Raw genomic sequence first — 24,257 nt, forward strand, 5'->3', positions numbered from 1 at the left:
CAACATAATATGGCCCTCTTCTCTCATATGTGAATCCAAAACATATGCAGGCATTTTACGCAGGGAAATAACTATAACTTGTATTAAATTGTATGAAAATAGCAAATCAATAAAGCTCAATTACATATTGTAAACATAATGAATTATAGGTATTTTTTTCTTTTTTCCACATCTGAAGTGTCAAAATGTAAAAGACAGCCTGCAGAGTAAAGGGTCTGTATAATGGCCCGATTTAACATGCAGCTTAAATCTAAGTGCTGCTCTCTGTCTGACCTTGAGAGTACTTTCTGCTGGAGAGGAGATGGCAGGTCCTTTAGTATTCTCTTTGTTCTTCTGGTTTAGTATGCAAGGCTCTGCCCGTGTCAGTTTCTCAGCGGGGTAAGGAGGCAGCAAGTCAGTCACATGATCGGTTCATTAATCTTTGATCAGCTTCCTGCCTCTCGATCGAGAGAGAGGACCCAGGCGCCTATCACAAAGAAGCCCTTTTTTGAAACTATTTGGGCTTTCCTTTGATGGAAATACACCCTTTTTGTTCCTGTTTAAAATAGACACAATGACGAGTGAACTATTCAGTGATTTTCGGTAGGGCTCATTAGTTATTACATCCGTGGAGTGTATATGTAGTTTGGGGTAAGACAACAGACAAATCTCATGTGTAAATGTGCTCTGTACCTACCTAGTAGCACCTACCTTCGGCATACTTTCACTTTTTGGCCTGGCACATGAATCCAAGGTACAGCCATTGACCTTTCTGAAGAGTGACGTGGAGTGATTGTTTATGCCAGGGATGTGGAATAATGCTATATCCACATGCTCTGCCATCAATACGCTATCACAAAGGTCAACAGGCTCATTTGCCAGCCTTATTGATAACTCCCTGCTTTAAACTGCCTGGGAGGAAGCAATGTGTACAGGCCTCCCACTGAAAGATCCAGTATGTATTTCAGGATGCAATTACATCTGCCTCGTATAAAATAACATCACTTTATTTGACTTTCTTCCGCTTCAGATAACCCAAACAGATTATGAGAGTACTTCAGATAACCCAAACCGATTATGAGACTACTTCAGATAACCCAAACAGATTATGAGAGTACTTCAGATAACCCAAACAGATTATGAGAGTACTTCAGATAACCCAAACAGATTATGAGAGTACATCAGATAACCAAACAGATTATGAGAGTACTTCAGATAACCCAAACAGATTATGAGAGTACTTCAGATAACCCAAATAGATTATGAGACTACTTCAGATAACCCAAACAGATTATGGGAGTACTTCAGATAACCCAAACAGATTATGAGAGTACTCCAGATAACCCAAACAGATTATGAGAGTACTTCAGATAACCCAAACCGATTATGAGACTACTTCAGATAACCCAAACAGATTATGAGAGTACTTCAGATAACCCAAACAGATTATGAGAGTACTTCAGATAACCCAAACAGATTATGAGAGTACATCAGATAACCAAACAGATTATGAGAGTACTTCAGATAACCCAAACAGATTATGAGAGTACTTCAGATAACCCAAATAGATTATGAGACTACTTCAGATAACCCAAACAGATTATGGGAGTACTTCAGATAACCCAAACAGATTATGAGAGTACTTCAGATAACCCAAACAGATTATGAGACTACTTCAGATAACCCAAATAGATTATGAGACTACTTCAGATAACCCAAACAGATTATGAGAGTACTTCAGATAACCCAAACAGATTATGAGAGTACTTCAGATAACCCAAACAGATTATGAGAGTACTTCAGATAACCCAAACAGATTATGAGACTACTTCAGATAACCCAAATAGATTATGAGACTACTTCAGATAACCCAAACAGATTATGAGAGTACTTCAGATAACCCAAACAGATTATGAGAGTACTTCAGATAACCAAACAGATTATGAGAGTACTTCAGATAACCCAAACAGATTATGAGACTACTTCAGATAACCCAAACAGATTATGAGAGTACTTCAGATAACCCAAACAGATTATGAGAATACTTCAGGTAACCCAAACAGATTGAGAATACTTCAGATAACCCAAATAGTCTGCTAGGCACGTACAGTAGTGTACTGTGAAGTAATGCTACCTACTGTATGCTCCATACCAACAAATTCCCATTCAGCCCAATACTACTTTATAACGTGTCAACTTTCATTTTAATCACCTCAATATATATTTTTTAAGCAGAGTGGAGTACCACTCCCTTTTTAATGTGTTTTTCTTTTATAGCTTGAAACAGAGTGGAAGGAGACAGCAGGAAGGCCAGATGCGGGGATTTAAACCCCGTTTCCGGTGGGGAATCACAGAGCTATGTGTTGGTGCCAGGAGTGTTATCCACTCAACTAAGGCACTGCACACCACCACAATTTTAAGATTTAATTTACATCAGCACTTTACTATGAGCCTTTACTGTACTCTACCACAGTGCTCATAGGTTGTATTTCAGGTTTGTGTAGATGTATCTAGTGTCTAGGGAAGCTCCAAGGATATAATGCTGAGGAAAGCTCACAGGAAACATCAGATAACACTATTATAAAACTAGCATGGTGGTAGTGGTTCATCTTATCGTACGTCTTCATCCTAATGTTTGATTGGTTCTGGAACTTCTTAGGGAAAGTATATCTACGTCGAAGGTCATTCTAAGCCCTGATTGGTCCATCCATGTTTAGGCAAATCAAATAACATTTTATTGGTCACACACACACACATGTTTAGCAGATGTTAATAAGAGTGTAGCGAAATGCTTGTGCATGAAATGCAAATGTGTATAATGTGAGATCATAACTCTTGCTTATGGTCTGTAGATATCTCAATGCCCACAGACGTTGGCTAACCCCAGCCCTTGATTGTAATGCTCCATCTAGTACCCCTAGAGGGAGCACTACCTTTGAATAGCTGTCAGCATAGATTCTCTTCCTATCCTGTTTACAACATTATAAAACAATGTATGACATACGCTGTTGTAGAAATACTTGTTTTAGTCTATAGGACTGTAACACAACATGATGTGGAGGTGGAACAGTATAGTGACAGATGTAAGCTGCATTTAAAATGAGCAACTAACCCTTTATAGAGGCCAACTAACAACTTTATACAGGCCAACTAACACTTTATACAGGCCAACTAACCCTTTATACAGACCAACTAACAACTTTATACAGGCCAACTAACCCTTTATACAGGCCAACTAACCCTTTATACAGGCCAACTAACCCTTTATACAGGCCAACTAACCCTTTATACAGGCCAACTAACCCTTTATACAGGCCAACTAACCCTTTATACAGGCCACTAACCCTTATAATACAGCCAACTAACCCTTTATACAGGCCAACTAACCCTTTATACAGGCCACTACCCTTTATACAGGCAACTAACCCTTATACAGGCCCTACTTTATACAGGCCAACTAACCCTTTATACAGACCAACTAACCCTTTATACAGGCCAACTAACCTTTATACAGGCCAACTAACCCTTTATACAGGCCAACTAACCCCTTTATACAGCAACTAACCCTTTATAGAGGTCAACTAACCCTTTATACAGCCAACTAACCCTTTATACAGACCAACTAACCCTTTATACAGGACCAACTAACCCTTTATACAGGCCAACTAACCCTTTATACAGGCAAACTAACCCTTTATACAGGCCAACTAACCCTTTATCAGGCCACTAACCCTTTATACAGACCAACTAACCTTTAACAGGCCAACTAACCCTTTATACAGGCCAACTACCCTTTATAGAGGCAACTAACCCTTATAGAGGCCAACTAACCCTTTTATACAGGCACTCCCTTATACAGCCCTACCCTTTATACAGGCCAACTAACCCTTTATACAGGTCAACTAACCCTTTATACAGGCCAACTAACCCTTTATACAGGCCAACTAACCCTTTATACAGGCCAACTAACCCTTTATACAGTCCAACTAACCCTTTATACAGGCCAACTAACCCTTTATACAGGCCAACTAACCCTTTATACAGGCCAACTAACCCTTTATACAGGCCAACTAACCTTTATAACAGGCCAACTAACCCTTTATACAGGCCACTAACCCTTTATACAGGCCAACTAACCCTTTATACAGGCCAACTAACCCTTTATACAGGCCAACTAACCCTTTATACAGGCCAACTAACCCTTTATACAGGCCAACTAACCCTTTATACAGGGCCAACCCTTTATACAGACCAACTAACCCTTTATACAGGCCAACTAACCCTTTATACAGGCCAACTAACCTTTATACAGGCCAACTAACCCTTTATACAGGCCACTAACCCTTTATACAGTCCACTACCCTTTATAGCCATACCTTAGACAGGCCACTAACCCTTTATACAGGCCAACTAACCCTTTATACAGGCCAACTAACCCTTATACAGGCAACTAAACCCTTTATACAGGCCAACTAACCCTTATGAACAGGCCAAACTAACCCTTATCAACAGGCCACTAACCCTTATACAGGTCACTAACCCTTTATACAAGGCCAACTAACCCTTTATACAGGCAAACTATAAAGCCCTTTATACAGGCCAATAACCCTTTATATCAGGCCAACTAACCTTAAGAGGCCAACAACCCCTTTATACAGGACCAACTAACCCTTATACAGGTCAACTAACCCTTTTATACAGGACCAACTAACGCCTTTAAGACAGGCAACTAACCCTGTTAATACAGGCCAACTAAGCCTTAATTACAGGCCAAGCTAATCCCTTTATAATACAGGCCAACTAAGCCCTTAGACAGGGCCCAACTAACCATTAATCACAGGACCAACTAACCCTTATACAGGCACCAACCTAAGCCCGTTATACAGGTCCAACTAAACCCTTTAATAACGGCACTAACCCTGTATCAAGGCCAACTATCCTTTATACAGGCCAACTGAACCTTATACAGGTCAACTAGTAACCTTTAACAGGCCACACTAACCCCTTATAACGGCCAAGCGAACCTTTATACAGGCCAACTAACCCTTTATACAGGCCAACTAACCCTTTATACAGGCCAACTAACCCTTTATACAGGCCAACTAACCCTGTATACAGGCCAACTAACCCTTTATACAGGCCAACTAACCCTTTATACAGGCCAACTAACCCTTTATACAGGTCCAACTAACCCTTTATACCAGGCCAACTAACCCTTTATACAGGCCAACTAACCCTTAATACAGACCAACTAACCCTTTATACAGGGCCAAACTAACCCTTTATACAGGCCAACTAACCTTTATAACAGGCCAACTAACCCCTTTATACAGGCCAACTAACCCTTTATACAGCCAACTAACCCTTTATACAGGCACTAACCCTTTATACAGGCCAACTAACCCTTTATACAGGCCAACTAACCCTTTATACAGGCCAACTAACCCTTTATTACAGCCAACTAACCCTTTAATACAGGCCAACTAACCCTTTATACAGGCCACTACTAACCCTTTATACAGGCCTAACTAACCCTTTATACAGGTCAACTAACCCTTTATACAGGCCAACTAACCCTTTATACAGGCCAACTAACCCTTTATACAGGCCAACTAACCCTTTATACAGGCCAACTAACCCTTTATACAGGCCAACTAACCCTTTATACAGGCCAACTAACCCTTTATACAGGCCAACTAGCCCTTTATACAGGCCAACAACCCTTTTACAGGCCAACTAACCCTTTATAAGAGCCAACTAACCCTTTATACAGGCCAACTAACCCTTATACAGGCCAACTAACCCTTTACAGACCAACTAACCCTTTACAGGTCAACTAACCCTTTATACAGGCCAACTACCCTTTATACAGGCCAACTAACCCTTTATACAGGTCAACTAACCCTTTATACAGGCCAACTAACCCTTATACAGGCCAACTAACCCTTTATACGGCCAACTAACCCTTTATACAGGCCAACTAACCCTTTATACAGGCCAACTAACCCTTTATACAGGCCAACTAACCCTTTATACAGGCCAACTACAGGCCACTACCCTTATACAGGCCAACTAACCCTTTATACAGCCACTAACCCTTTATAACAGGCCAACTAACCCCTTTATACAGGCCAACTAACCCTTTATACAGGCCAACTAACCCTTTATACAGGCCAACTAACCCTTTATACAGGCCAACTAACCCTTTATACAGGCCAACTAACCCTTTATACAGGCCACTAACCCTTTATACAGGCACTAACCCTTTAGACAGGCCAACTAACCCTTTATACAGGCCAACTAACCCTTTATACAGGCAACTAATACCCTTTATACAGGCCAACTAAACCCTTTATACAGGCCAACTAACCCTTTATACAGCCAACTAACCCGTTATACAAGGACCACTAGCCCTTTATACAGGCCAACTAACCCCTTTATACATGCAACTACCCTTTATACAGGCCAACTAACCCTTTATACAGGCCACTAACCCTTTATACAGGCCAACTACCCTTTATACAGGCCAACTAACCCTTTACAGGCCAACTACACCCTTTATACAGGCCAACTAACCCTTTATACAGGCACTACCCTTTATCACAGGCCAACTAACCCTTTATACAGGCCAACTAACCCTTTATACAGGCCACTAACCCTTTATACAGGCCAACTAACCCTTTATACAGGCCAACTAACCCTTTATACAGGCCAACTAACCCTTTATACAGGCCAACTAACCCTTTATACAGGCCAACTAACCCTTTATACAGGCCAACTAACCCTTTATACAGGCCAACCTAACCCTTTATACAGGCCAACTAACCCTTTATACAGGCCAACTAAACCCTTTATACAGGCCAACTAACCCTTTATACAGGTCAACTACCCTTTATACAGGTCAACTAACCCTTTATACAGGTCAACTAACCCTTTATACAGGTCAACTAAGCCCTTTATACAGGCCAACTAACCCTTTATACAGGCCACTAGCCTTATACAGCCAACTACCCTTTATACAGGCCACTAACCCTTTATACGGCCAACTAACCCTTTATACAGGCCAACTAACCCTTTATACAGGCCAACTAACCCTTTATACAGGACCAACTAAGCCCTTTATAACAGGCCAACTAACCCTTATAAAGGTCAACTAACCCTTTATACAGGCCAACTAACCCTTTATACAGGCCAACTAACCCTTATACAGTCCAACTAACAGGCCAACTAACCCTTTATACAGGCAACTAACCCTTTATACAGGCCAACTAACCCTTTACAGGCCAACTAACCCTTTATACAGGCCAACTAACCCTTTATACAGGTCAACTAACCCTTTATACAGGCCAACTAACCCTTTATACAGCCAACTAACCCTTATACAGACCACTAACCCTTTATACAGGCCAACTACCCTTTATACAGGTCAACTAACCCTTTATACAGGCCAACTAACCCCTTATACAGGCCAACTAGCCCTTTATACAGGTCAACTAACCCTTTATACAGGCCAACTAACCCTTTATACAGGCCAACTAACCCTTTATACAGTCAACTAACCCTTTATACAGGCCAACTAACCCTTTATACAGCCAACTAACCCTATACAGGCCAACTAGCCCTTTATACAGGCCAACTAACCCTTTATACAGGCCAACTAACCCTTTATACAGACCAACTAACCCTTTATACAGGTCAACTAGCCCTTTCTACAGGCCAACTAACCCTTTATACAGGCCAACTAACCCTTTATACAGGCCAACTAACCCTTTATACAGGCCAACTAACCCTTTATACAGGCCAACTAACCCTTTATACAGCCAACTAACCCTTTATACAGGTCACTAACCCTTTATACAGGCCAACTAACCCTTTATCAGGCCAACTAACCCTTTATACAGGCCAACTAACCCTTTATACAGACAAACCCTTTATACAGGCCAACTAACCCTTTATACAGGCCAACTAACCCTTTATACAGGCCAACTAACCCTTTATACAGGCCAACTAACCCTTTATACAGGCCAACTAACCCTTTATACAGGCCAACTAACCCTTTATACAGGCCAACTAACCCTTTATACAGGCCAACTAACCCTTTACAGACCAACTAGCCCTTTATACAGGCCAACTAACCCGTATACAGGTCAACTAACCCTTTATACAGGCCAACTAACCCTTATACAGGCCAACTAACCCTTATACAGGCCAACTAACCCTTTATACAGGCCAACTAAACCCTTTATACAGGCCAACTAACCCTTTATACAGGCCAACTACCCTTATACAGGCCAACTAACCCTTTATACAGGCAACTAACCCTTTATACAGGCCAACTAACCTTTATACAGGCCCAACTAACCCTTTATACAGGCCAACTAACCCTTATACAGGCCAACTAACCCTTTATACAGGCCAACTAACCCTTATACAGGCCAACTAACCCTTTATACAGGCCAACTAACCCTTTATACAGCAACTAACCCTTTATACAGGCCAACTAAACCCTTTTATACAGGCCACTAACCTTTATACAGGCCAACTAACCCTTTATACAGGCCCAACTAACCTTTATAACAGGCCAACTAGCCCTTTATACAGGCCAACTAACCCTTTATACAGGCCAACTAACCCTTTATACAGGCCAACTAACCCTTTAATACAGGGCAACTAACCCTTTATACAGGCCAACTAACCCTTTATACAGGCCAACTAACCCTTTATACAGGCCAACTAACCCTTTATACAGGCCAACTAACCCTTCCTATACAGGGCCCAACTAACCCCTTAACAGGCCAACTAACCCTTTATACAGGCCAACTAACCCTTTATACAGGCCAACTAACCCTTTATACAGGCCAACCTAACCCTTTATACAGGCCAACTAACCCTTTTATACAGGCCAACTAACCCTTTATACAGGCCAACTAACCCTTTATACAGGCCAACTAACCCTTTATACAGGCCAACTAACCCTTTATACAGGCCAACTAACCCCTTTATACAGGCCAACTAACCCTTTATACAGGTCAACTAGCCCTTTATACAGGCCAACTAACCCTTTATACGGCCAACTAGCCCTTTATACAGGCCAACTAACCCTTTATACAGGCCAACTAACCCTTTATACAGGCCAACTACCCTTTACAGGCCAACTAACCCTTTTAACAGGCCAACTAACCCTTTAATACAGGCCAACTAACCCTTTATACAGGCCAACTAACCCTTTATACAGGCCAACTAACCTTTATACAGGCCAACTAACCCTTTATACAGGCCAACTAGCCCTTTATACAGGCCAACTAACCTTTTATAAGGCCAACTAGCCCTTTATACAGGCCAACTAACCCTTTATACAGGCCAACTAACCCTTTATACAGCCACCTAACCCTTTATACAGGCCAACTAACCCTTTATACAGGCCAACTAACCCTTTATACAGGGCCAACTAACCCTTTATACAGGCCAACTAACCCTTTATACAGGTCAACTAACCCTTTATACAGGCCAACTAGCCCTTTATACAGGCCAACTAACCCTTTATACAGGCCAACTAACCCTTTATACAGACCAACTAACCCTTTATACAGGCCAACTAACCCTTTATACAGGTCAACTAACCCTTTATACAGGCCAACTAGCCCTTTATACAGGCCAACTAACCCTTTATACAGGCCAACTAACCCTTTATACAGACCAACTAACCCTTTATACAGGCCAACTAACCCTTTATACAGGCCAACTAACCCTTTATACAGGCCAACTAACCCTTTATACAGGCCAACTAACCCTTTATACAGGCCAACTAACCCTTTATACAGGCCAACTAACCCTTTATACAGGCCAACTAGCCCTTTATACAGGCCAACTAACCCTTATACAGGCCAACTAACCCTTTATACAGGCCAACTAACCCTTTATACAGGCCAACTAGCCCTTTATACAGCACAACTAACCCTTTATACAGGCCAACTAACCCTTTATACAGGCCAACTCAACCCTTTATACAGGCCAACTAACCCTTTATACAGCAACTAACCCTTTATACAGGCCAACTAACCCTTTATACAGGTCAACTAACCCTTTATACAGGCCAACTAACCCTTATACAGGCCAACTAACCCTTTTATACAGGCCAACTAACCCTTTATACAGGCCAACTAACCCTTTATACAGGCCAACTAACCCTTTATACAGGCCAACTAACCCTTTATACAGGCCAACTAACCCTTTATACAGGCCAACTAACCCTTTATACAGGCCAACTAACCCTTTATACAGGCCAACTACCCTTTATACAGGCCAACTACCCTTTATACAGGCCAACTAACCCTTTATAACAGGCCAACTAACCCTTTATACAGGGCCAACTAACCCTTTATACAGGCCAACTAACCCTTTATACAGGCCAACTAACCCTTTATACAGGCCAACTAACCCTTTATACAGGCCAACTAACCCTTTATACAGGCCAACTACCCCTTTATACAGGCCAACTAACCCTTTATACAGGCCAACTAACCCTTTATACAGGCCTTTATACAGGCCAACTAACCCTTTATACAGGCCAACTAACCCTTTATACAGGCCAACTAACCCTTTATACAGGCCAACTAACCTTTTATACAGGCCAACTAACCCTTTATACAGGCCAACTAACCCTTTATACAGGCCAACTAACCCTTTATACAGGCCAACTAACCCTTTATACAGACCAACTAACCCTTTATACAGGCCAACTAACCCTTTATACAGGCCAACTAACCCTTTATACAGGTCAACTAACCCTTTATACAGGCCAACTAACCCTTTATACAGGCCAACTAACCCTTTATAGAGGCCAACTAACCCTTTATACAGACCAACTAACCCTTTATACAGGTCAACTAACCCTTTATACAGACCAACTAACCCTTTATACAGGCCAACTAACCCTTTATACAGGCCAACTAGCCCTTTATACAGGCCAACTAGCCCTTTATACAGGCCAACTAACCCTTTATACAGGCCAACTAACCCTTTATACAGACCAACTAACCCTTTATACAGGCCAACTAACCCTTTATACAGGCCAACTAACCCTTTATACAGGCCAACTAACCCTTTATACAGGCCAACTAACCCTTTATACAGGCCAACTAACCCTTTATACAGGTCAACTAACCCTTTATACAGGCCAACTAACCCTTTATACAGGCCAACTAACCCTTTATACAGGCCAACTAACCCTTTATACAGGTCAACTAACCCTTTATACAGGCCAACTAACCCTTTATACAGGCCAACTAACCCTTTATACAGGCCAACTAGCCCTTTATACAGGCCAACTAACCCTTTATACAGGCCAACTAACCCTTTATAGAGGCCAACTAACCCTTTATACAGGCCAACTAACCCTTTATACAGGCCAACTAACCCTTTATACAGACCAACTAACCCTTTATACAGGTCAACTAACCCTTTATACAGGCCAACTAACCCTTTATACAGGCCAACTAACCCTTTATACAGGTCAACTAACCCTTTATACAGGCCAACTAACCCTTTATACAGGCCAACTAACCCTTTATACAGGCCAACTAACCCTTTATACAGGCCAACTAACCCTTTATACAGGCCAACTAACCCTTTATTACAGGCCAACTAACCCTTTATACAGGCCAACTAACCCTTATACAGGCCACTAACCCTTTATACAGGCCAACTAACCCTTTATACAGGCCAACTAACCCTTTATACGAGCACAACGAACCCTTAATACAGGCCAACTAAGCCCTTTAATAACAGGTCCAACTAAAACCCTTTATACAGGCAACTACCCTTTAAATACAGGCCAACTAACCCTTTATACAGGCCAACTAACCCTTATAATACAGGAACAACCTAACCCTTTATACAGGCCAACTAACCCTTTATAAACAGGCCAACTAACCCTTATACAGGCCAAACTAACCCTTATACAGGCCAACTAACCCCTTTATACAGTGCCAACTAACCCTTTAATACAGGCCACTAAGCCTTTATAGACAGGCCAACTAACCCCTTTATAACAGGCCAAACTAACCCTTATTCAGTGAAACAGGACCAGAGCTAACCCTTTATTACAGGCAACTAACCCTTTATACGTCAACTAAAACCCTTATACAGGCCAACTAGCCCTTTATAGCCACGCCTTCCCACTACCCTTATACAGGACCAACTAACCCTTTATACAGGCCAACTAACCCCTTTAAAACAACTAACCCTTTATACAGGCCAACTAACCCTTTATACAGGCCAACTAACCCTTTATACAGGCCAACTAACCCTTTATACAGGCCAACTAACCTTTTATACAGGCCAACTAACCCTTTATACAGACCAACTAACCCTTTATACAGGCCAACTAACCCTTTATACAGGCCAACTAACCCTTTATACAGGCCAACTAACCCTTTATACAGGCCAACTAACCCTTTATACAGGCCAACTAACCCTTTATACAGGCCAACTAACCCTTTATACAGGCCAACTAACCCTTTATACAGGCCAACTAACCCTTTATACAGGCCAACTAACCCTTTATACAGACCAACTAACCCTTTATACAGGTCAACTAGCCCTTTATACAGGTCAACTAACCCTTTATACAGGTCAACTAACCCTTTATACAGGTCAACTAGCCCTTTATACAGGCCAACTAACCCTTTATACAGGCCAACTAGCCCTTTATACAGGCCAACTAACCCTTTATACAGGCCAACTAACCCTTTATACAGGCCAACTAACCCTTTATACAGGCCAACTAACCCTTTATACAGACCAACTAACCCTTTATACAGGCCAACTAGCCCTTTATACAGGTCAACTAACCCTTTATACAGGCCAACTAACCCTTTATACAGGCCAACTAACCCTTTATACAGGCCAACTAACCCTTTATACAGGCCAACTAACCCTTTATACAGGCCAACTAACCCTTTATACAGGCCAACTAACCCTTTATACAGGTCAACTAACCCTTTATACAGGCCAACTAACCCTTTATACAGGCCAACTAACCCTTTATACAGACCAACTAACCCTTTATACAGGCCAACTAGCCCTTTATACAGGTCAACTAACCCTTTATACAGGCCAACTAACCCTTTATACAGGCCAACTAGCCCTTTATACAGGTCAACTAACCCTTTATACAGGCCAACTAACCCTTTATACAGGCCAACTAACCCTTTATACAGGTCAACTAACCCTTTATACAGGCCAACTAACCCTTTATACAGGCCAACTAACCCTTTATACAGGCCAACTAGCCCTTTATACAGGCCAACTAACCCTTTATACAGGCCAACTAACCCTTTATACAGACCAACTAACCCTTTATACAGGTCAACTAGCCCTTTCTACAGGCCAACTAACCCTTTATACAGGCCAACTAACCCTTTATACAGGCCAACTAACCCTTTATACAGGCCAACTAACCCTTTATACAGGCCAACTAACCCTTTATACAGGCCAACTAACCCTTTATACAGGTCAACTAACCCTTTATACAGGCCAACTAACCCTTTATACAGGCCAACTAACCCTTTATACAGGCCAACTAACCCTTTATACAGGCCAACTAACCCTTTATACAGGCCAACTAACCCTTTATACAGGCCAACTAACCCTTTATACAGGCCAACTAACCCTTTATACAGGCCAACTAACCCTTTATACGCCAACTAACCCTTTATACAGGCCAATAACCTTTATACAGGCCAACTAACCCTTTATACAGGCCAACTAACCCTTTTATACAGGCCAACTAACCCTTTATACAGGCCAACTAACCCTTTATACAGGCCAACTAACCCTTTATACAGGCCAACTAACCCTTTATATACAGGCCAACTAACCCTTTATACAGGCCAAACTAACCCTTTATACGGCCAACTAACCCTTTATAAGGCCAACTAACCCTTATACAGGCCAACTAACCCTTTATACAGGCCAACTAACCTTTATACAGGCCAACTAGCCCTTTATACAGGCAACTAACCCTTTATACAGGCCAACTCCCCATTATTACAGGCAAACTAACCCTTTATAACAGGCCACTAACCCTTTATACAGGTCCCACAACCCTTTATACAGGCCAACTAACCTTTATACAGGCCAACTAACCTTTATACAGGCAACTACCCTTTATACAGGCCAACTAACCCTTTATACAGGCCAACTAACCCTTATACAGGCCAACTAACCCTTATACAGGCCAACTAACCCTTTATTACAGGCCAACTAACCTTTATACAGGCCAACTAACCCTTTATACAGGTCCACTAACCCTTTATACAGGCCAACTAACCCTTTATACAGGCCAACTAACCCTTTATTACAGGCAACTAACCCTTTATACAGGCCAACTAACCCTTTTATACAGGCCAACTAACCCTTTATACAGGCCAACTAACCCTTTATACAGGCCAAACTAACCCTTTATACAGGCCAACTAACCCTTTATACAGGCCAACTAACCCTTTATACAGGTCAACTAGCCCTTTATACAGGCCAACTAACCCTTTATACAGGCCAACTAGCCCTTTATACAGGCCAACTAACCCTTTATACAGGCCAACTAACCCTTTATACAGGCCAACTAGCCCTTTATACAGGCCAACCCTTTATACAGGCCAACTAACCCTTTATACAGGCCAACTAGCCCTTTATACAGGCCAACTAACCCTTTATACAGGCCAACTAACCCTTTATACAGGCCAACTAACCCTTTATACAGGCCAACTAACCCTTTATACAGGCCAACTACCCCTTTATACAGGCCAACTAACCCTTTATACAGGCCAACTAGCCCTTTATACAGGCCAACTAACCCTTTATACAGGCCAACTAGCCCTTTATACAGGCCAACTAACCCTTTATACAGGCCAACTAACCCTTTATACAGGCCAACTAACCCTTTATACAGGCCAACTAACCCTTTATACAGGCCAACTAACCTTTATACAGGCCAACTAACCCTTTCTAACAGGCCAACTAACCCTTTATTACAGCCAACTAACCCTTTATACAGGCCAACTAAGCCCTTTATACAGGCCAACTAACCCTTTATACAGGCCAACTAACCCTTATAACAGACCAACTAACCCTTTATACAGGCCAACTAAACCCTTTATTACAGGTCAAACTAACCCTTTATACAGGCCAACTACCCTTTACAGGCCAACTAACCCCTTTATACAGGCCAACTAACCCTTTATACAGGCCCAACTAACCCTTTATACAGGCCAACTAACCCTTTATAAGGCCCACTAGCCTTTATCCTACAGGCCAACCTAACCCTTTATACAGGCCAACTAACCCTTTATACAGACCAACTACCCTTTATACAGGCCCAACTAACCCTTTATACAGGCCAACTAACCCTTTATACAGGCCAACTAACCCTTTATACAGGCCAACTAACCCCTTTATACAGGCCAACTAAACCCTTTATACAGGCCAACTAACCCTTTATTACAGGCCAACTAACCCTTTATACAGGCCAAATAGCCCTTTATACAGGCAACTAACCCTTTATACAGGCCAACTAACCCTTTATACAGGCCAACTAACCCTTATACAGGCCAACTAACCCTTTATACAGGTCAACTAACCCTTTATACAGGTCAACTAACCCTTTATACAGGCCAACTAACCCTTTATACAGGCCAACTAACCCTTTATACAGGCCAACTAACCCTTTATACAGGCCAACTAACCCTTTATACAGGCCAACTAACCCTTTATACAGGCCAACTAACCCTTTATACAGACCAACTAACCCTTTATACAGGCCAACTAGCCCTTTCTACAGGCCAACTAACCCTTTATACAGGCCAACTAGCCCTTTATACAGGTCAACTAACCCTTTATACAGGCCAACTAACCCTTTATACAGGCCAACTAACCCTTTATACAGGCCAACTAACCCTTTATACAGGCCAACTAACCCTTTATACAGGCCAACTAGCCCTTTATACAGACCAACTAACCCTTTATACAGACCAACTAACCCTTTATACAGGCCAACTAACCCTTTATACAGGCCAACTAACCCTTTATACAGGCCAACTAACCCTTTATACAGGCCAACTAACCCTTTATACAGGCCAACTAACCCTTTATACAGGCCAACTAACCCTTTATACAGGCCAAACTAACCCTTTATACAGGCCAACTAACCCTTTATACAGGCCAACTAACCCTTTATACAGGCCAACTAACCCTTTATACAGGCCAACTAACCCTTTATACAGGCCAACTAACCCTTTATACAGGCCAACTAACCCTTTATACAGGCCAACTAACCCTTTTATACAGGCCAACTAACCCTTTATACAGGCCAACTAACCCTTTCTACAGGCCAACTAACACTTTATACAGGCCAACTAACCCTTTATACAGGCCAACTAACCCTTTATACAGGCCAACTAACCCTTTATACAGGCCAACTAACCCTTTATACAGGCCAACTAACCCTTTATACAGGCCAACTAACCCTTTATACAGGCCAACTAACCTTTTATACAGGCCAACTAACCCTTTATACAGGCCAACTAACCCTTTATACAGGCCAACTAACCCTTTATACAGGCCAACTAACCCTTTATACAGGCCAACTAGCCCTTTATACAGGTCAACTAACCCTTTCTACAGGCCAGCCCTGGGAACAGCATGGATACCTTGATACTAGAGCTAGTGTATGTAGTGTAACTGCTGAAACTCACCTAATTCTTGGTTTCTGGGATGGACTTAAAGCCTTTATTTATTTATAAATTTGGAGGAGAATATCAAGATCATTTAAATAACTACCTTTGGCTATGTGCATTTTTAGAAAAAGGAAGTTGGACAAAGAAGGAGAAAGATAATGCTACTTGTTATTTAGAATAATGATAAATGGTAGTTGTGATGTCTTCACTATTATTCTACAATGTAGAAAATAGTACAAATAAAGAAAAACCCTGGAATTAGTAGGTGTCCAAACTTTTGACTGGTACTGTATATCAACTTCAAATGTTGATATTCGGTTGCGTTGACAATCAAAACACAATTCAATATCGAGTCTGTCTACAAATTAATAATTTATATATTGGATTCACGTCTCCATCTCAACCAAACCTCCAAGTAAAAGAATAGGACTAAATAAAATCAAACTTTAAATGCACTTTAAATCATTTTTGGTTTGAGATGGAGACGTGAATGCAACATATGAATTATTAACTTGAAGATTACATTTGAAATCTACCAAAGCTTGAAACCCTTGGCAATATATGTATTGTCTATTTTTAGTTTAACCCTGGGTTGAACTGAAACAATAGCTGTTGATGACTTTCCAAATGCTATATAGGCCTAAATATTGATGATATATGACTTGTAAAATATGGTTAAATTGTATTTGCTCTGTTAAACCTACCTTTTGGAATGACTTCGATAGCAACAGTGAATCCTTTTCTTAACAATCATTCTTACGATAGCACATTGGTAATTGTCAGTGACTAATATCATAGCTAAGCAGGGCTGGGTTTGATTAAAACCCTAGATGGGAGACCAAAGGGATAGCTGTAGATAGATCAGCTCTCCAGTAGGAGGTGCGGCCCAGCTTATAGTTTTTTTTTCTGGTAGTGTATATACTCGTTAAAGATCTGACATTGTTTCAAAGGTAAAAATCCAACTTATTTTATACAAGGTTTGTTTATGTTGAAAATTGGTCAGCATGATGACATAATCCTGTGGTTGAAATGTCCCCCTCAAAACAACACCTTATGTTGATCATTCAAATCCAATGTATTTTCCACGTAGATTCTACGTCACAATACGTTGACAAAATACATCGAAACAGCGTTTATTCAACCAGTTTGTGCTCAGTGGCTAACAGTCATCTGAGCCATTACTTACAACTTTTCCTCCTCCATATAATTGTATAACTGGAGATGATATGAAATCCATGTTGAAAATTGATCCCGGAAAGGAACTGTTAGATTGTTGTTGATTTGTGGTGTGCATGGAATAGACAAGTAAATGATCAATAACGTCGATGGATGAGGACTGCACATGATTAATAAATTAGGGAAGCTATTTGAGCTGTTTGAAGGCAGTGTTTGAGGTCTGTTTACTTTCAAACAAGTTATTATTGGAATTAATGAATAAAATAGTGGTACAGGATATTTTATTTAAAAAAAAACATTGTTCAGTATTTTGTTCATTAGTCTACTGATGATATATGGTCCCAAAAAGATAGAGCATTTTCAATTCAAATCCAAAAGTGTTATGGTAATACAAATTGCATCATAATGATTGAAATCGCATCTTCACCACACTTAAGACTTTTACTGAAAGTGCTCTATCATTCAAATGGTTCCGCTGACATGCACAATCCATTGGGACTTTATCAACAGTGGACTAATGAACACAATAAATACTAAAATATCATTTTTTGGTCAAATATACACAGCTGAATTTGTGATGAGTACTGCAATTTGATATTTATATTTCACTATACTGTATCTGTAATTTGCCTGTTATTCATATAATAATTTGTACGCATATTTGATGTATATACACACTTATTAAATCAATTGTTGGTTTAAATGCAGTGTTATAAGTTAGAATAAGCACAGATATGAAAAGTATGCATTTCAACATTTGTTTTATTATAAATAACCCATTTTAATATACCTTAGTTGTTCTTGCCAGCAAACTGAACGACTTCTAAGCCACAAAGCTAAAGTAATGGCGACAAGATGCCTTTTTGTTCATTGAAGCATGGTCACATATCAGACACAATGACAGAATGTGGGCCTTTGCAATGAGATTAAGAACACAGCGAATGTTGGACGGTATCCAGTACCTGAAATCCATGTAAATATTTTGACTAGAAAATAAAGATACAATCATCAAAATTATTCACACGCTTCTTTAAAAAATACTGCGGATGAAGTACTTTCGGTTCTTTGTATGAATTAGAAAACTCTAGTTTACAGTCTGTTTCCCATCTGGGAGCTTTAAAGCACATTTGTGGTACTTTCAGTACATTTATTATTAGCATTATTGTCATTGTTTCAGTATTATTATCATCAACATTATTACTGCTTTTTGTTCTCTGGTGATGTTGTCAGTGTCCTTTTCACAGTAGGCGAGGGGCGCTCTGTGCAACTAATCCAACGGAAGGCTGCTAAGAACACATTCATTGGAGATGGCCAGGTGATGAAAAGATGTGGTCCTGAGGCATACATGTGAATCGCATGATAACAACGGAAATAGGAACAAAACAAACCACATCAGAGTTCCCAACAAGCCGTGAGTAAAGGCATTACAATGTCCTTTGGAAGACGCTGTAGAGAATTGACGAAACAAATCACCAGAGGAACACAACAAATTGCACCAAAGATAATTGAGCGTACCCTTGAACTCTCTCTCTCTCTCTCTCTCTCTCTCTCTCTGCAGTTTGTTCTCTTTTTCTCTCTCACATAGAAGTACGCACAGTCCATTGCTGTCTGCACTCATGCAGAACTGAGGTAACCTCCATTGAGGAGCCACGGAGAGCAGGAATGTCAGGTGGAAGTTCTGTTGTAGCCTACCCCTAAGTGTTTCTCCAGCCACAGCTCGGCTAACTGCATCGAAGATGCATAAGTACTTGCCTTAGACCCTAGGCACATTTTGTACTGCTTGGGCTCAAGGCTAGTGTCGCACTGAACAGGGTGATAAATGTGGACGATTCCTGGTTCCTGGCTGCGGAACACATTTAAACCGGAGTTAATCACTTTTGTGAACAGGTCTACATCTTCCAACCCCCAGCCTTGGATCGACGTATCAAAACCGCCGGCTTTTTGCAAGTCACTTTTAAATATGCAGGTGATTCCAAAGCCGTAATCCCTCCAGAAGCCACTTTTCTTGGTGAACACAAAGCTGCTATCGTCAGGGGTGTTGCCGGCGTAGACAATTTTAGGATCGTACTGACTAAAGACAACGGGATAGTAAGCCTGTCTCCTTTGGATGGTGTTGTGCCTGCACCGCTGCAGGGCGTCCCCGTTAAAGACTAGGTCCACGTCACAGAAGAACAGCAGTGTGCCATTGTCAAGTTGCGAGGAGCCCAACTCCAGAGCCAGCCCCCGGGAGAAGTCACCAGTCATGGGGATGACAGACAGGTCTGCTTTGGGATACTTGTTGCTGTACTCCTTGATTAAGTCCAAGTGCTTCTCCCTGTCCTGGTTGCTGTCGTTGTCCACCAATATAATGGCCAGCTTGACGTTCTGTTTGGGGATCAGGCAGATCTTCTCAAAGTTCTCCATGAAGCGGAGAAAGATGTCGTACCTGCCTGTCAGCGGGACCAGGATGTTGACCTTTCTCTGGCTGCGTTCGCGCATCTCCCTGGTCGACTCAGAGAACTGGAAAGGCGAGAATATCTTGAGGGAGTTGGAGAGGAAAGAGAACGACTGCGACTCAGTGTTGATGGCCTCCACCAGCTTAACAACATCCAATTCCTCAGACTCACTGAAGAAAGGCCTACTGAAGGACTGCTGCAGGTACGCATGCCTCCTAACAGGTACTGTCACTTTGCGCCCTTTGTGTTTCTTGTACAGAAGGAGTAGGTCCAGAATGTACTCAGCCCCGTGCATGGGGTCCACCCTGCGGTAGCCATACTTGATCTCCTTGAAGTCGATAACACGCCCACGGGCTTTGGAGTTCTCATTGATCATCTCCATGACCTGAAGCACCGTGTCTTCCAGGGCAGCCCGAAGCAGGCTCCCGAGGCCCTGCCGGGGCATCTGGTTCTCCCCCGTTGAGTATAGATGTCGGCCAGTGAGGAAGTCCCACTCGATGACGTCCCCTCTTTCAGCGGGCTGGTAGCGCGTGTAGGAAGGTGGCGCTCCCAGCTGTTGATCCTCCCACTGCACCTCTGTATTGCTGAGCCGGCTCATGGCCAGGCCCTCGCGGTGCAGGAGGATGGTGCGGTAGCGTAGCCGGGAGATGTCGCGGCTCAGCATGTAGCCGTGTAGCCGGTACTGGTAGGCAGGCCTCTTGTTGGGATGGAGTGTGATGGCATTGTGGATCTTGCTGCTGTGGAGCTCCTGGATGAAGCCCTTCTTGTTGTGCTCGTAATTCTCGTAGAAGAGCTGCTGCATCTGTGGAAAGAGCAAAATACACCATGGTCAGCACAGTCGATAATGGAATGTCTAGTGTGACGTCTATGGATACAATAGGAGAACACACTCTCATCCTCTGATCTATTTAAAGGCAGATTCCCTGGAACAAAGCAGGTGTTGTTTGGATAATTTAATGGATCTCAATGTGTGTACTACTTTGAATACTCGTTTGAAGCATAGCTTAATGTAAGGATTGTAAAAGCTTAATAACTGGTATACTGATAACCAGCACATTGTCTAGGTCATAATAGCCTTTCAGTAGAGCTTCCCAACTAGGCGAGCTCAGGAGAGGTTCCCAATAAAACAAGCATGACTTAAAGACGGAATGGAGCACAAGTGTTCATTACAAGAAGCAGTCAATTACCCTTTTCATGCGTTGTGATAAAAGGTTCTAGAAAATGCCCAGTTATTTGTGCGTTTTTATGGTAATTGCCGGGAAGATAGGGAGATCATTTTGGTTTAGAGAAACCAATTACTCCGCTAAGATATTTATCCCTTGTCTTAATCATTTTAATTAAACAGAATAACACTGGGATTGTTTGAAAGCATACACAGAGTTAATCGTTAGTAGAAATGTATTGAAGGACCATGACAGATTATAGCCAGATAAAGAGAAGAGAGACGAGCAGTATCATGAACCCGTAATCACTTCCAATCTCCTTAGCCCAATTTATACATTGAGCTATTTGACGTGTCAAATGACTCGGCAGCACAAAAGTTTACTACATAATACGGTCCTACTCAACTTCACAAAAAGCGATAGATCGGAGACCTAAAATAATATGAACATTCGTCATTTCCAAAACCTATACAAGACACTGTTTAATCAAAATCCATATTAAAGAAGAACGGATGTTGACTGGTTCAACACTTGGTTCCCTTTTACCCCAACTTGAGGTAAAATAAACAGACTTGGATGTACATAACGTCCAGAGAATATGACATTGAAATGCCCACACATCCATTCAAAATGTATACGTTACAGGCTATTACACAACATGTTGTGATGGGACAGTATGTTGATCCTCTTAACACTAACCAGCTTATTGCTACCCATATGCTTTATCTTTTACATTCCAGTCAATAACTGCAGTAAGACATGTAGCCCATGTTATATTGCAATGTTCTTTAATCATAGCTGATGTATACAAGGACACCGCTTGCTAATTCAGTGTTTGCCGACAGAGGCTCCGCTGTGAGCCATTATTACCCTTTGCCCTCCCCATCGACCAGACTAATTGAGCTGTTAATTAAACTCCACTGATAATTACATATCTGCTGCACCCTATCACTGGATCCAATATGTACTGCTTGGAGTGGTGCAGCGATGTTTTCAATTCCCTGTGCTGTGTAGCATCTATTGTTAGCCATATTGGAAAAAGCACTGTACTAAATGTTAAGATAGATATTATAAGGTAGGTTATGTGTCTTCATTAACATAGATATATATTATGAGATAGGGTATGTGTCTTCATTAACATAGATATATATTATGAGATAGGGTATGTGTCTTCATTAACATAGATATATATTATAAGGTAGGGTATGTGTCTTCATTAACATAGATATATATTATGAGGTAGGGTATGTGTCTTCATTAACATAGATATATATTATGAGATAGGGTATGTGTCTTCATTAACATAGATATATATTATGAGATAGGGTATGTGTCTTCATTAACATAGATATATATTATAAGGTAGGGTATGTGTCTTCATTAACATAGATATATATTATGAGATAGGGTATGTGTCTTCATTAACATCGATATATATTATGAGGTAGGGTATATGTCTTCATTAACATCGATATATATTATGAGGTAGGGTATGTGTCTTCATTAACATAGATATATATTATAAGTTAGGGTATATGTCTTCATTAACATAGATATATATTATGAGATAGGGTATATGTCTTCATTTTAATAGATATATATTATAAGGTAGGGTATATGTCTTCATTAACATAGATATATATTATAAGGTAGGGTATGTGTCTTCATTTTAATAGATATATATTATAAGTTAGGGTATATGTCTTCATTAACATAGATATATATTATGAGATAGGGTATATGTCTTCATTTTAATAGATATATATTATGAGATAGGGTATGTGTCTTCATTAACATAGATATATATTATGAGATAGGGTATGTGTCTTCATTAACATAGTGAGGGGTTTCCGGAGTTTATAACATTTGGTTTTAGAATATTTGTTTTGAAGTCAAGGGGGGATGGAGGAAACAAAACAACTTAATGTGCTAAAAAAATAAGACTCTACTATAGTGCTTGACTTCCCAAATGTTTTATTTTCTTATTACATTATCACCTTCTGAAAGGAATAGCTAGCAGCCATCTGCAATTTGACCCGGATATTACCGTTTTCCTGGATATTCACTCTGTTAGTCAAAGATAACTAATAAAGCCTGCCTGTTTTCCTGGATATTCACTCTGTTATTCAAAGAGAACTAATAAGCCAGAGAATAAAACACATCGACCAATGTTGGGTCACCTGAAGTGGAGCACCTCGAGCAGCACTGCTTGATTCTGTTCCCTATCATTACGGTAACTGAGCTTCCTTTTCGTAACTGCACTTAAATTGAAAATTAATGGTTTTAAGCTCCCGAATGAAAGAAATGTACAGAGAAGCAATTTGGCAACATGAAGTGAGGGCCCACAAGAAACATTTAGCAAATGGAAAACGTGTCATGCATTTAGGCCCTGGCCGCTGGAAACACTCTGGAAGCACTCTACTCCTGATGAATCAGTACTTCTCTACTCCAGACGGACCAAACTAACTCTACTCCAGATGGATCTGTACCACTCTACTCCAGATGGAACAGACTAACTCTACTTCAGATGGAACAAACTAACTCTACTCCTGATGAATCAGTACTTCTCTACTCCAGACGGAACAAACTAACTCTCCTCCAGATGGAACAGACTAACTCTACTCCAGATGGAATAGACTAACTCTACTCCAGATGGAACAATACCACTCTACTTCAGATGGATCGGTACCGCTCCTCCAGATGGAACGGTACCACTACTCCAGATGGAACGGTACCACTCTACTCCAGATGGAGGGGTACCACTCTACTCC

At 41.1% G+C, this 24,257-nt stretch overlaps 1 protein-coding gene across 1 annotated transcript in view; it reads right to left on the reverse strand.

The window, feature by feature from the left end:
* Window positions 1-18,632: 18,632 nt before the first annotated feature.
* Window positions 18,633-24,257, reverse strand: part of chsy3 (chondroitin sulfate synthase 3) — a 173,389-nt gene continuing 167,764 nt past the window's right edge. Inside the window, exon 3 of the mRNA XM_029710472.1 lies at window positions 18,633-21,125. Coding sequence (XP_029566332.1) covers window positions 19,554-21,125 — 1,572 coding nt within the window. The 3' untranslated portion in view covers window positions 18,633-19,553. The remainder of the gene's footprint in view (window positions 21,126-24,257) is intronic.

Source organism: Salmo trutta, chromosome 23, assembly GCF_901001165.1.
Source record: "Salmo trutta chromosome 23, fSalTru1.1, whole genome shotgun sequence".
Taxonomy (NCBI): domain Eukaryota; kingdom Metazoa; phylum Chordata; class Actinopteri; order Salmoniformes; family Salmonidae; genus Salmo; species Salmo trutta.